The sequence below is a fragment of the Dendrobates tinctorius genome, unplaced genomic scaffold, assembly GCF_039654945.1.
Source record: "Dendrobates tinctorius isolate UK_male_01 unplaced genomic scaffold, ASM3965494v1 ptg000177l, whole genome shotgun sequence".
Taxonomy (NCBI): domain Eukaryota; kingdom Metazoa; phylum Chordata; class Amphibia; order Anura; family Dendrobatidae; genus Dendrobates; species Dendrobates tinctorius.
The window spans coordinates 9,850,254-9,863,124 of record NW_027361844.1 but is presented as its reverse complement, the minus strand read 5'-3'; the positions used below and the strand labels follow the sequence as shown (position 1 = coordinate 9,863,124).

At 44.3% G+C, this 12,871-nt stretch overlaps 1 protein-coding gene across 2 annotated transcripts in view; it reads right to left on the bottom strand.

Moving 5' to 3' along the window:
- The window catches only part of VPS8 (VPS8 subunit of CORVET complex), a 313,830-nt gene that overhangs the window by 219,906 nt on the left and 81,053 nt on the right, over positions 1-12,871 (bottom strand). For both annotated transcript variants that reach the window (XM_073551536.1, XM_073551537.1), the window contains exons 16-19: positions 12,740-12,814; positions 12,461-12,496; positions 869-959; positions 128-174 (exon numbers count right to left, since the gene is read on the bottom strand). In XM_073551536.1, the coding sequence (XP_073407637.1) occupies positions 128-174; positions 869-959; positions 12,461-12,496; positions 12,740-12,814 (249 nt within the window). The remainder of the gene's footprint in view (positions 1-127; positions 175-868; positions 960-12,460; positions 12,497-12,739; positions 12,815-12,871) is intronic.

Below are 12,871 nucleotides of genomic sequence, written 5' to 3'. Positions count from 1 at the left end.
ATACATCATAAATGTGTTAGAATATTATCATTCACATTTGTTTTATTTCATGCATTTTATGTGTTTAATTCTCTTTAATTTGGTTTACTGTTCAACAGCCTTCCTGTTTTACATGATACAATCTTACCTTATCAGCCACCACACTTCTCCTTTTCTTTGGGTCTCCTGACAGACCTACAGAGAGAAAAAACAGACTGCTCACACCTACAGAGAGAAAAATCAGACTGCTCACACCTACAGAGAGAAAAATCAGACTGCTCAGACCTACAGAGAGAAAAATCAGACTGCTCAGACGTACAGAGAGAAAAATCAGACTGCTCACACCTACAGAGAGAAAAATCAGACTTCTCACACCTACAGAGAGAAAAATCAGACTTCTCACACCTACAGAGAGAAAAATCAGACTGCTCAGACCTACAGAGAGAAAGATCAGACTGCTCAGACCTACAGAGAGAAAAATCAGACTGCTCACACCTACAGAGAGAAAAATCAGACTGCTCACACCTACAGAGAGAAAAATCAGACTGCTCACACCTACAGAGAGAAAAATCAGACTGCTCAGACCTACAGAGAGAAAGTTCAGACTGCTCAGACCTACAGAGAGAAAAATCAGACTGCTCACACCTACAGAGAGAAAAATCAGACTGCTCAGACCTACAGAGAGAAAGATAAGACTGCTCAGACCTACAGAGAGAAAAATCAGACTGCTCACACCTACAGAGAGAAAAATCAGATTGCTTGGGTACAACATAGTTTTAATTTTTTGAAAACATTGAATATCCCCTTTAGATAAGGACAAGGCGCTCGTCACTTTCTAAATATAACCTGGTTTATCTCTGATATCCATCACATTTGTGTCCTTACTTACCAACAACTGCTTTTGCTTTCCCTTCATGAAATGACCATGCTAAGGCTAAGGCTTCGTTGTTGCAGTCCTGCTTCAGCAGATGATCAACTCTCTGAAATGTAGACAAGGAAAGTTTTGTAACTTTCACAACAAAAACAGGGATTATTTTGTGTGCTCACCGTAAAATCCTTTTCTCCGAGCCACTCATTGGGGGGACACAGGACCAAGGGTGTTATGCTGCTGCCACTAGGAAGCTGACACTAAGTTAATACAAAAAAGTTAGCTCCTCCTCTGCAGTATACACCCTTATGCTGGCTCCGAGAGAACCAGTTCGGTGCAAAAGCAGTAGGAACAATATTAACAACATAGAAGAGTACAACATGACAACTTAAAGAACAGGCATAAGCCATTAGGCTAACAGGGTGGGTGCTGTGTTCCCCAATGAGTGGCTCAGAGAAAAGGATTTTACGGTGAGTGCACACAAAAATCCCTGTTTCTCCTTCGTCTCATTGGGGGACACAGGAACATGGGACGTCCCAAAGCAGTCCCTAGGTGGGAAAACAGCACAAAGGATTAGGCTTCACATAACAACTGCCTAGATGTGTGCCACCGCGGTCTGCAGAATTGTTCTGCCCAGACCCGCATCCGCAGAAGCCTGGGAGTGAATATTATAGTGCTTCAAAAAGGTATGTAGACTGGACCAAGTCGCAGCCTTACAGACCTGTTCCGCCGACACCTTGTACCGAATGGACCATGAAGCTGGAATGGCCTGACCTCTGATGAGATATGACTCCTGGATGGTGAAATGAATCCACCTGGCTATCATGGCCTTTGAAGCGGCGAAACCCTTCCTATGACCTTCCGGGATAACGAACAGAGCATCTGACCGTTTGAAGGATGCCGTCCTCGAGACGTACCTTCTCAGAGCTCTGACTAGGTCCAGAATGTGGAGAGCACTTTCCACCCTGTGAACAGGGGCCAGACAAAATGAAGGGAGAACAATGTCCTCGTTAAGATAGAAGGACGAGATCACCTTTGGCAAAAAGGACGGGGACGGCCTGAGGACAACTTTGTCCTGATGGAAATTAAGGAAAGGCGCCCGACAGGAGAGAGTGGCTAGTTCCGAAACCCGTCTGATAGATGTAATTGCAACAAGAAAGGTGACCTTCCAGAACAGAAAAATAAACAAAATGTCCTGAAGCGGTTCAAATTGGGGTTTCTGTAGGGCGCTCAGAACCAAGTCTTCACTTGAAGTCGTGTCGTGATCCTTCTTTGAAAAAAGACCGATAAGGCAAAGATTTGGCCCTTGAGAGAGCTGAGTGCCAGGCCGGAGTCCAGACCGGCTAGTAGGAACTCCAAAATGGTGGGAATGGAGAAGACAATAGGAGGAAGGCCACAATCCTTGCACCAAGCAAAAAATGTCTTCCAGGTACGGTGATAAATGCGTACCGACGTGGGTTTACGCGTGCTAACCATTGTGGAGGCGACCAGTTGAGAAAACCTAGCCTGGTTCAAAACCCAGGATTCAACAGCCATGCTGTTAAACACAGGGCCCCTGAGTTCTGGTGGCAAATCAGACCCTGGGAAAGCAGATCTGGACAATACGGCAGCCTCCAGGGTACGTCGGCGACGAGGAACACCAACTCTGCGAACCACGCGTGACGAGGCCAGTCTAGAGCTACCAGGATCACTGGGACTCCTTCCGCCTTGACCTTCCTGATGACCCTCGGAAGTAACAGTAGTGGGGGAAAAATGTACAGAAGACGAAAGTGACGCCACAGAAGAACCAGAGCATCCACTCCGATTGCTCTTGGATCTCGGGACCGCGCTATTAACTGGGGAACTTTGGCATTCAGTCTGGATGCCATCAGGTCCACATCTGGGGTTCCCCAGCAAAGACATATCTGGTTGAAAACTTCCGGGTGAAGCTCCCACTCCCCCGAGGCGAGCCTCTGATTGGTGAGGAAATCTACCGTCCAGTTTTCTATGCCTGGAATTTGCACATCTGAGATTACCAAGTGGTTCTTCTCTGCCCAAGGGAGAATGTGAGTTACCTCAGACATAGCCGTCCTTCTGCGGGTACCCCCGATGATTGATGTATGCCACGGCCGTGGCGTTGTCAGATTGAATCTGGATGGGGTGACCCACTAGAACAGGGTTCCCAAACTCCAGTCCTCAAGGCCCACCAACAGATCATGTTTTCAGGATTTCCTTTGTATTGCACAGGTGAAGCAATTATCACCTGAGCAATACTAAGGAAATCCTGAAAACATGATCTGTTGGTGAGACTTGAGGACTGGAGTTGGGGAACCCTGCACTAGAAGATGATGGAACTGCTGCAGGGCCAGCCGTATTGCACGGATCTTCAGAACATTGAAACGCAGCCTCGATTCCCGGATTGACCAGCGACCTTGAGCAGTGTGGTGGCGAAAGACTGCTCCCAGCCCAAAAGACTGGCATCGGTAGTCACCACTAGCCATCAAACTGGGAGAAAAGACTTCCCCTGATTGAAAGAAGAGCTCAATGTCCACCATCTGAGAGCCTGCCTGACCCTCAGGGATAAATGGCACCTGCGGTCGAGGGAGAATGGGTTCCTGTCCCAAGCTGCCAGAAGAGCATGATGCAGGGGACAAAGGTGGGGCTGCGCAAAAGGGACCGCTTCCATTGCGGCCACCATTTTCCCCAGTACCCTCATAGCAAACCAGATGGAATGAGAGGATGAATGACGAAGAGCGCGGGCTCTTTGTTGAAGGGCTAGGACTTTGTCTCGAGGTAGAGTTACCAACCCTCGGGAGGTGTCCAGGGTCATCCCTAAAAAGGATATCTGCTGGGCTGGGATGGGTGAGGATTTGCTGAAGTTTATCATCCAGCCCAGGCGAGAATAGTATTGCAAGTGATGCAGACGGACTCCGCGCAGACCTTTGACCAAAAGGTCGTCTAGATAGGGAAGAACGACCACGCCTCGAGAGTGCAAGATAGACATGACGGCTGCCATGACCTTTGTGAACACTCTGGTAGCCATAGCGAGGCCGAAGGGCAGGGCCATAAACTGAAAATGCTGGTCGTGCATGGCGAAGCGCAGGAATATCTGGTGGGGAGGAAAAATCGGGATTTGCAGGTAAGCATCTCAGATGTCGACGGATGCCAAGAATTCCCCTTCTTCCATTGAAGTTATAACTGAACGCAGAGATTCCATGCGGAAATGACAGACCTTGACGAACCTGTTCAGAAGTTTGAGGTCTAGTATGGGTCTCACCCTTCCGTCCTTTTTTGGGACAATGAAAAGGTTTGAGTAGAAACCTTGAAACCTTTTGTTTTCTGGGATGGGGACAATGACGTTTTCTGGCACAGGTTAAGGAGCTGAAACTCCTAAACCCTTCATCCAATTTTAATGTGGATACCCTCAAATGAAAGCTGAAAGTCTGAACTTCAACTGCATCTGAATTGTTTTGTTTAAAATTCATTGTGGTAATGGCTAGAACCAAAATTAGAAAAATGTTGTCTCTGTCCAAATATATATGGACCTAACTGTATCTGCTTAATTGAGAATGACATAACGAAGGGATTTCCCACACCTGTCCATGAAATAGCCTTGGAGTCAATTGTCCAATTACTTTTGGTCCCTTTAAAAACAGGGTGGCACATGTTAAGGAGCTGAAACTCCAAAACCCTTCATCCAATTTTAATGTGGATACTCTCAAATGAAAGCTGAAAGTCTGAACTTCAACTGCATCTGAATTGTTTTGTTTAAAATTCATTGTGGTAATGTCTAGAACCAAAATTAGAAAAATGTTGTCTCTGTCCAAATATATATGGACTTAACTGTAGGTCCCTTAGATCTAGACTGTTTGGGTCGAGATTTCCACTGCTGGTTGGGCATATAGGATACCTGGGATCCTCTGTCCCTGCGTGGAGAGCGCCCTGATCCATAAGAAGTGGTGGTAGTGGACCAGCCCGGATTGGAGCGAAAGGATTGGAAACAGAATTGTAGTCTGCGAAAAGGATGCCTAAGTCTCTGTTGGGGAAGAAATTTGCTCTTTCCTCCCATAGCATCGGAAATAAGTTTATCCAGCTTCTCCCCAAATAAGCGGCCACTCTGATAAGGAAGAGATGTGAGAACGTCAGAACAGTCTATTAGGAGCGCCAGCTATGCGTGGGTATTGGTATGCACATGGGGATCCGATGCTGCTCCATCGGGGTGCCTCAAAAGAGGAACAATTATAGGAAAGTTGCTGAAAGACCCAGTCTGCAGGGCGCAAAGGACAGGACTCTATTGATGCAAAAAATTCTTCATTTAATAAAGAAACAATTGGAATTTAAGAGTCCACAACGCGTTTCAACGAAATAGATGAGTCTTCCTTAGGTGGCATTATACACTCAATTAAAAGGGGGATGTATTTAAAGGAACAGCAACCAATAAAAATGCAGATGCAATTAAAACAGTTGAAAAACAATTAAGACACATGTGATAATTAAAGACTGATAACGGCCATATAAAAAGTGTACAAAACATAAATACAAGAACATGTTAAAAAAAAGAGTGTTAAAAAATAAATGAGTAGGGATTAAACACCACTAAAAAACTTCAAAAATGTGGAAGGTATATTTTGATAAAGGAATCTCAGATATCAAATGGCTTTTTCAATGGTAAGGTTTAACCCTTCTGGTGCCAGTGTGCCAAGTTTAAAAATACAGAAGCTTTTCCTTCTTATTAGGTTGCCAAAACGGTCGGTCACATTGTCTGGAATATGATCTATAATGGTGACTTTCAGTGAGCTCTTTTTTTATTGTGTATTAGGAGAAAATGTTTAGAGAGACTATGCAGTAGAAATCCATTACGGATATTTTGGCGGTGTTTATTGAGTCTAGCGTGCATAGTCTGTATCGTCCGGCCCACATATTGTAATCCACATTCAATTAAATAGATCGCATAGGCTGACTGACAAGTGACATGAAAATTTATTTTGAAGCTTATGCCAGTGGTATGAGATTTAAAATATCGTGCGCCATTTAGAATGGAAGTTAAACATAGACATTTTGGGACCTTACAAGCAAAGCACCCTGGTTTAGAGTGTCCTTGGTTGGTAGATAGAGCTGAAGGCCTAACAACTGTGTTACTCAGGGCCACAAGATTGCGAAGAGTCTGTTTTTTTTTCTGAAAATTGTAATAGGTTGTACGGGTATATGTGGTGACAAGATAGGGTCCCCTTTCAAGATGAACCAGTATTTTTTAAGCAGATTTCGTATCGAAGCAAGGAAGAGATGTGAGACTTTATTGACGCAGAGTCCGCTTTCCACTCTCTGAGCCATAATGCTCTTCTGATCGTGATGGCATTAGCTGCTGACAGAGCAGCACAGCCGGAGACTTCATTACACACAGGTGGATTATATTTATCATCATTAGTCATTTAAGACAACATTGGATCATTCAGAGATCCACAATGAACTTCTGGAGTGAGTTTGCTGCACTGAAAGTAAAGGGGACGAATAATACTGCACGCCCCACGTTTCAGTTTTTGAATTTCCACAAAAAATTAAAATAACCAATAAATTTTGTTCAACTTCACAATTGTGTCCCACTTGTTGTTGATTCTTCACCAAAAATTTATATTTGGTATGTTTATGTTTGAAGCATGATATGTGGAAAAAGGCTGAAAAGTTCCAGGGGGGCGAATACTTTTGCAAGGCACTGTAAATGGACTTAGCTAAGGTCTCCGAACAGAAGATCACTGCCTTAGCTACCCAGGCTGCAGCGAAGGATAGATAGAGAGCCAATCCTGAGCACTCAAAAACAGAGCGAGCCAGATTTTCTAACTGACGGTCCGTGGGATTTTTAATGGATGACCCATCCGGCACAGACAGAAGAGTTTTAGATGACAGGCGAGATACTGGGGGTCTACAACCAGAGATTCAGCCCAATCTTTCCATAGCTAAGCTAAAAAATGATACTTCGCCTGAAGAGGTTTTTGTGCTGTGAAGCGTTAATCCAGTCGCTCCCTCAATCAGCGAACCAACCGTTTTCTGAAAATCTGGCGAAGGAGCCGTCCGATTCATACTCAGACTCACGTTCGCTGCTGATCTCTAGAGAGGGAGAGCGAGAAGCGGAGCTCTCAGACGATAAGACACATGTTTGTTTGGGAGACTTGCTACGGATCCGTTTTCTAGGCGCCTGTAGGCTTCTAGAGTGCTTTCGGCCCCTGCTAACCGACTGCTCGCATCTGGGGGAGGATCCGTCTACATAGGTCCTGCTAACGCTCCGTTCCCCAGAAGGGTCACGGAGGGATTCAATCGGTTTGGCCAGAGAAGTCATGGATTGTGACAGTGACGAAGCCCACTCAGGGGGACTAAGTACACTGGGCTCGGTGGCGGCGGAGGGCTCCTGAGCGCATTTGGGGTCATAGGATTGACAGAGCGGTGAACTCTGAGCCTTAGCAAATGCAGACTGGCAGGAGGTGCATGCAGTGAAGAAGACTGCAATAGCCTTGTTTGTCTTTTTAGATGCTTTGAGCTGGGACATTGTACCCTTCTATATGTCCCTTTTAAAAATTAGGGTTTCCTGCAATGTAAGGGTTACAGCAGGGAGGAGGAGGGATGTATGGATCAGTGCTCCCTTACCCAGATCCCGTGTCCCCAGGTCCTTTTGCGTGGCACTTCAGTTACTGAGCCTCCCCAGGGAGTCTGCGGTGAGTTGTCACTGAGGCTATGTGCACACGATGCAGATCCGCAGCGTTTCTGGCCCTGCGGGTCCGCAGCAGAATCTGCTGCGTTGTACAGTACCATTTTACTCTATGTAAAATGGAAACCGCTGTGCACATGCTGCGGAATTTTCCGTGCGGTTTTGCTGCGGTTTCAAATCCGCAGAAAGAAATGACATGTCACTTCTTTTCTGCAGATTCCGCTGCGGTTTACCATTTCCTCCATTGTAGAGGTGATAAACCACAGGGCAAAACCACAGCCTAATCCGCATTTAAACCGTAGGTCTTGACCTGAAATTTACCTGCGGATTTTACAAAATCCGCGGGGAGAAATCCGCAGCACCTAAAAACTACGTGTGCACATACCCTGACAAATTACCTCAAAGACCGTGCCGGATGTCAGCGTGCGTCCGGGGGTCTGTGGGAGGAGGGGAGATGGCCGCCGAGATTAGGAGAGTGGGCGGAGCTGCCAGAAAAGTGGAGCCGCCGGAACGTGTCATAGTGTGGGCGGGGCTTCCGGCTGCGGCCCGCAGAAGGCCGAAACCGGGGACTAAATTTATCGCCGCCGATGCAGGGAGGGCCAGGGAGCGCCGCTGCCAGAATAAGCCCCACTTATGCCAGCACCGCCCCAGACCGCCTGCCCAGAGCCCTCCAACCCAGAGAAGCTGCCGGGCGGCAGGTAACCAGCGATATACGGCGGGTACATGTGCTCCTGCTGCCGCTGCTGGTCATGGATGGTGTAGGGGTAACCCTCAATCCACCATCCCTTTAATAGGGAGGTGGAGAGGGATCATCCGCCTCCTTGTACCATCTGCTTTAACAGTGGTGGTGCAGTGGGGGCTGCACGGACGCCAAAAGGGGTCCTCTGTACTTCCAAGGGTTTAAATCCCCTAGGATGAGACAGTGCTAAATGTCCGGCATTAGGCCTGGCTGCAAAAGAGGATACATGAAGGCGACACTCCATGTGCTCGTCCGTTAAGAAGAATCTAAATAATAAAAATATTGGAGAAAGAGAAACCAAATCACAAACTAAAATGTTTCTATACTTATGCACAAAGCATGGGCAACAAACAAGGAGAATTGGAACTACTAACACAGGAAAAGAAATATGATGTCATTGGAATCACTGAAACTTGGTGGGACAATAGACATGATTGGAAAACAAGGCTAGAAGGATACAACTTATTTGCAAGAAACAGACTTGATAAACAAGGAGGAGGTGTTGCATTGTATGTTATAAACGCGTATATCTGCACAGAGATTGAAGCTTCAGAGACTGGGAGTTCTGTGGAAAGTGTTTGGGTAAAAATACAAGGACAGAACAATGGAAAATACACCATTGTATCCATTTACTACAGGCCACCTGTGCAAGCTGAAGATATGGATGAACTCTTTATGCATCAACTCTTTATGCATCAAATGGCCGAGTTCTCCAAAAAATATGACATAGTTGTCATGGGAGATTTCAACTATCCAGACATTTGCTGGGAATCTCTCTCAGGCAAAACTAACAGGTCAAGGAAATTCTTATCCTCTCTTGCTGACAACTTTATCTTCCAAAAGGTAGGTGAGAAAACAAGGGGAACTGCTACCTTGGATCTAATCCTTATAAACAGGGAGGAAATGGTTGAGGAGGTAAAAGTGGCTGGGACCCTAGGAGGTAGCGACCATGCTATTTTAGAATTTTGGATAACTAGAAGAGGAAGACCTGTGAAGACTCAGACGTCAAGGTTAGATTTCAGAAAGGCAGATTTTAAGGGATTGAGAAAGAGAATTGGAGGGATCCAATGGCTGGATATCCTTAAGGACAAAAATGTCCAGGAAGGATGGGAAATCTTGAAAAATGAAATTCTTAAAGCACAAATCGTTAACAATTCCGAAAAGAGGGAAGAATAGGAAGCATTTAAGGAAACCAAGCTGGATGAATACAGAACTTAAGCACATGCTAAAAAGGAAGAAAGAAATGTTTATAAAATGGAAACAGGGAGGCATATCTAAAGAAGAATATAATGCTGTCTGCAGAACCTGCAGGGCACAAATCAGATTATCTAAAGCTGACAATGAATTGAGGCTTGCAAGAGACGTCAAAAGCAATAATAAAGGATTTTGGGGATATGTCAAAAGAAAAGTCAAAGATGCTATAGGATTTTTACAGGATGAAAATGATGAAATGGTAAGACTGGATGTTGAGAAGGCCGAACTTTTAAATTCCTATTTTGCATCTGTTTACTCTCAGAAAGGAAATGTAACATCAGCTATTCTTCACTGTCCTATTAAGGGAATAGAAGAATCCAGGATATCTATAAACAGAAATATAGTGAGGAAACACTTAGCTAACCTAAATGAATTCAAGTCTCCAGGTCCAGATGAATTACACCCCAGAGTATAAAAGGAGATAGTAGAATACATTTTTGAACCGCTCTCCTTAATCTTTTGAAAATTCGTGGAGAACAGGAGAAGTCCCAGAAGACTGGAGAAGAGCAAATGTTCCTATCTTCAAAAAGGGGAAGAAGGTGGACCCAGGCAACTATTATTAAACAACATGTATGTCAGTACCTGGATAAGAATGAAGTGATTAAACAGAGTCAGCATGGGTCTGTAACTAATAAGTCATGTCAGACTAACTTAATTTCCTTCTATGACAGAATCACTGATTGCGTGGATCAGGGAAATGCTGTAGATATAGTATATCTTGACTTCAGCAAAGCACTTGACAAAGTATCTCACACAATCCTTATTGAAAAAATGACTAAGTATGGAATGGACAAAGCAACTGTTAGGTGGATTCATAACTGGCTTATTGATCGGACCCAAAGAGTGGTCGTAAAATGGCTGCACATCCAGTTGGAAGAATGTCTCAAGTGGGGTACCACAGGGCTCTGTCATGGGCCCTGTATTGTTCAACATCTTTATCAATGATTTAGATGAAGGAATTGAGGGTAAACTGATTAAATTTGCTGATGACACAAACCTAGGAGGGATAGCTAATACTAGAGAAGAGAGAGAGAAGATTCAAAAAGATATAAACTTGAGCAGTGGGCAGCAACTAATAGAATGGTTTTTAACAGGGAAAAATGCAAAGTACTACATCTGGGCAATAAAAATGAAAAAAGCATATACAGAATGGTAGGAATAGGGCTAAGCTACAGCACATGTGAAAAAGACTTGGGCATACTAATAGATCACAGACTGAATATGAGTCAACAGTGTGATGCAGCAGCAAAAAAGGCAAATGCAATTCTAGGATGTATTAACAGAAGCATACAGTCTAGATCACGTGAAGTCATTATTGCCCTCTACTCCTCTTTGGACAGACCTCATCTGGAATACTGTGTCCAGTTTTGGGCGCCACATTTTAAAAAAGACATGAACAAACTGGAGCAAGTTCAGAAAAGAGCGACCAGAATGGTGACCGGTCTGCAAACCCTGTCTTATGAGGAAAGGTTGCAAGATTTGGGAGTATTTAGCCTGCAAAAGAGAAGACTGAGAGGAGACTTAATAACTGTCTACAAATATCTCAAGGGCTGTCACATTGCAGAAGGATCATCTTTATTCTCATTTGCACAAGGAAAGACTAGAAGCAATGGGATGAAACTGAATGGGAGGAGACAGTTTAGATATTAGAAAAAACTTTGACAGTTAGAGTGATCAATGAGTGGAACAGGCTGCCACGAGAGGTGGTGGTGAGTTCTCCTTCAATAAAAGTCTTCAAACAGAGGATGGACAGACAACTGTCTGGGATGATTTAGCAAATCCTTCTTTGAGCAGGGGGTTGGACCAGATGGCCCAGGAGGTCCCTTCCAACTCTATGATTCTATGGAGGAACTAACTTTTTTTGTTAACTTAGCGTGAGCCTCCTGGTGGCAGCAGCATAACACCCATGGTCCTGTGTCCCCCAGTGAGGTGAAGGAGAAAGTTATATGATAACAGTCTGTCCCTTCCACGAACAGAATTATCTAATGGGTTATTTGTGGGTAGAACAGTTGAGCAACTGTTGAGAGCAGCCAATCTAATTCCACTTTTCAATTTTGTAATTTCTTACTTTATTGGTTGTTATTGAAAACTGCTACACTTTTAACTTGCACCAGTTAAAATAATTTCCCCCCATGAAGTCACCAAGTGCAAATCATTATCCAGAAACTCACAATATTTCCCAATTTGCGTAACGTAGAATACAGGAAGACTGTTAATGCAGTTAAAGTATTTAAGCTTTATGTAAAGAGTTATCTGGGGCAATTTTTTTTTTTTTACTATGAGCCTAAGAATTAACAGGTAGGTGATTGCTAACTGGCTGTCTGTTCTGCCTGCCTATGATTTCTGCCATCTCAGAGTGGTCACTGACCACCCCTGCTGGCGACTCTGCACCTTCCGGTTACGTCATATCGACAGAGCCGTGGCATCTCTTCCACTCGCTATGTTGTTGGGGTGTGACTACTGGTGTCATGCTGATTGACAGCCAGTTTCCTGCTACATAACTAGGTGGAGGAGGCTGTTAATCAACATGACAAACGAAGTCACACCCCATCAACAGAGCAGCCCAAAAGAGGAAAAGCTGCCATACTGACTTGGAGCAGCAGAATCGCTGTCTGGAGCCATCCATGAACACTCTGAGTTGGCGTCGGATAGAACAGGCAGGAAGTTAGCAACCATTCAATAGTTCTTAGGCCCATAGTAAAAAAAATACATATTCCTGGATCACTTCTCAGCAGTCTTTTCAGTTGTACATTAGATACATACAAAAGACCAGTAATTCATTTTTTTAGGTAAGATTTGTTCTTTCAACAATATTTCCAGCGTGAGATTGTATTAATCCGTGCCATATAATGGGGCTGAAATAATTCTATATTTGGATTCTAAGTTGAAGTGAAATGTGACCTAGAACAGGAAATGTATGACATTAAAGGCTCACACCGCTCACCTCTCGCCAGTTCCTCAGCATCATGGCATGTACCGACTGTAAAAGGAAGAGAAAAACTGTAAGATTTGGGCTAGGAACAAGGAAGTCAGATTTGATGTGAGAACAAATGAAAGAGGCAGAGGAAAGCGCGAGAGGCAGGAAATGATCTGTTTGAAAGTAACAGCAAGAGAAGCATAAAAAGCAAACAAAGTTTAACACATCAGCGAAAAACAAACTTACCGAGGGACAGAATGGAAATACTTTCCAGCCATTTTAGAAAGATGTGGTATATGTACATACCTTAGTTCCCAAGTAGAATATCTGCCCACCATAATTGCTTATCGATTGGTAGCAAGCTTTCTCTCCAACTAATGCCTGCAAGAAAGAAAAATAATAAAAAAAATCAAAACCAGCCGTCTCCATGGGAAGACC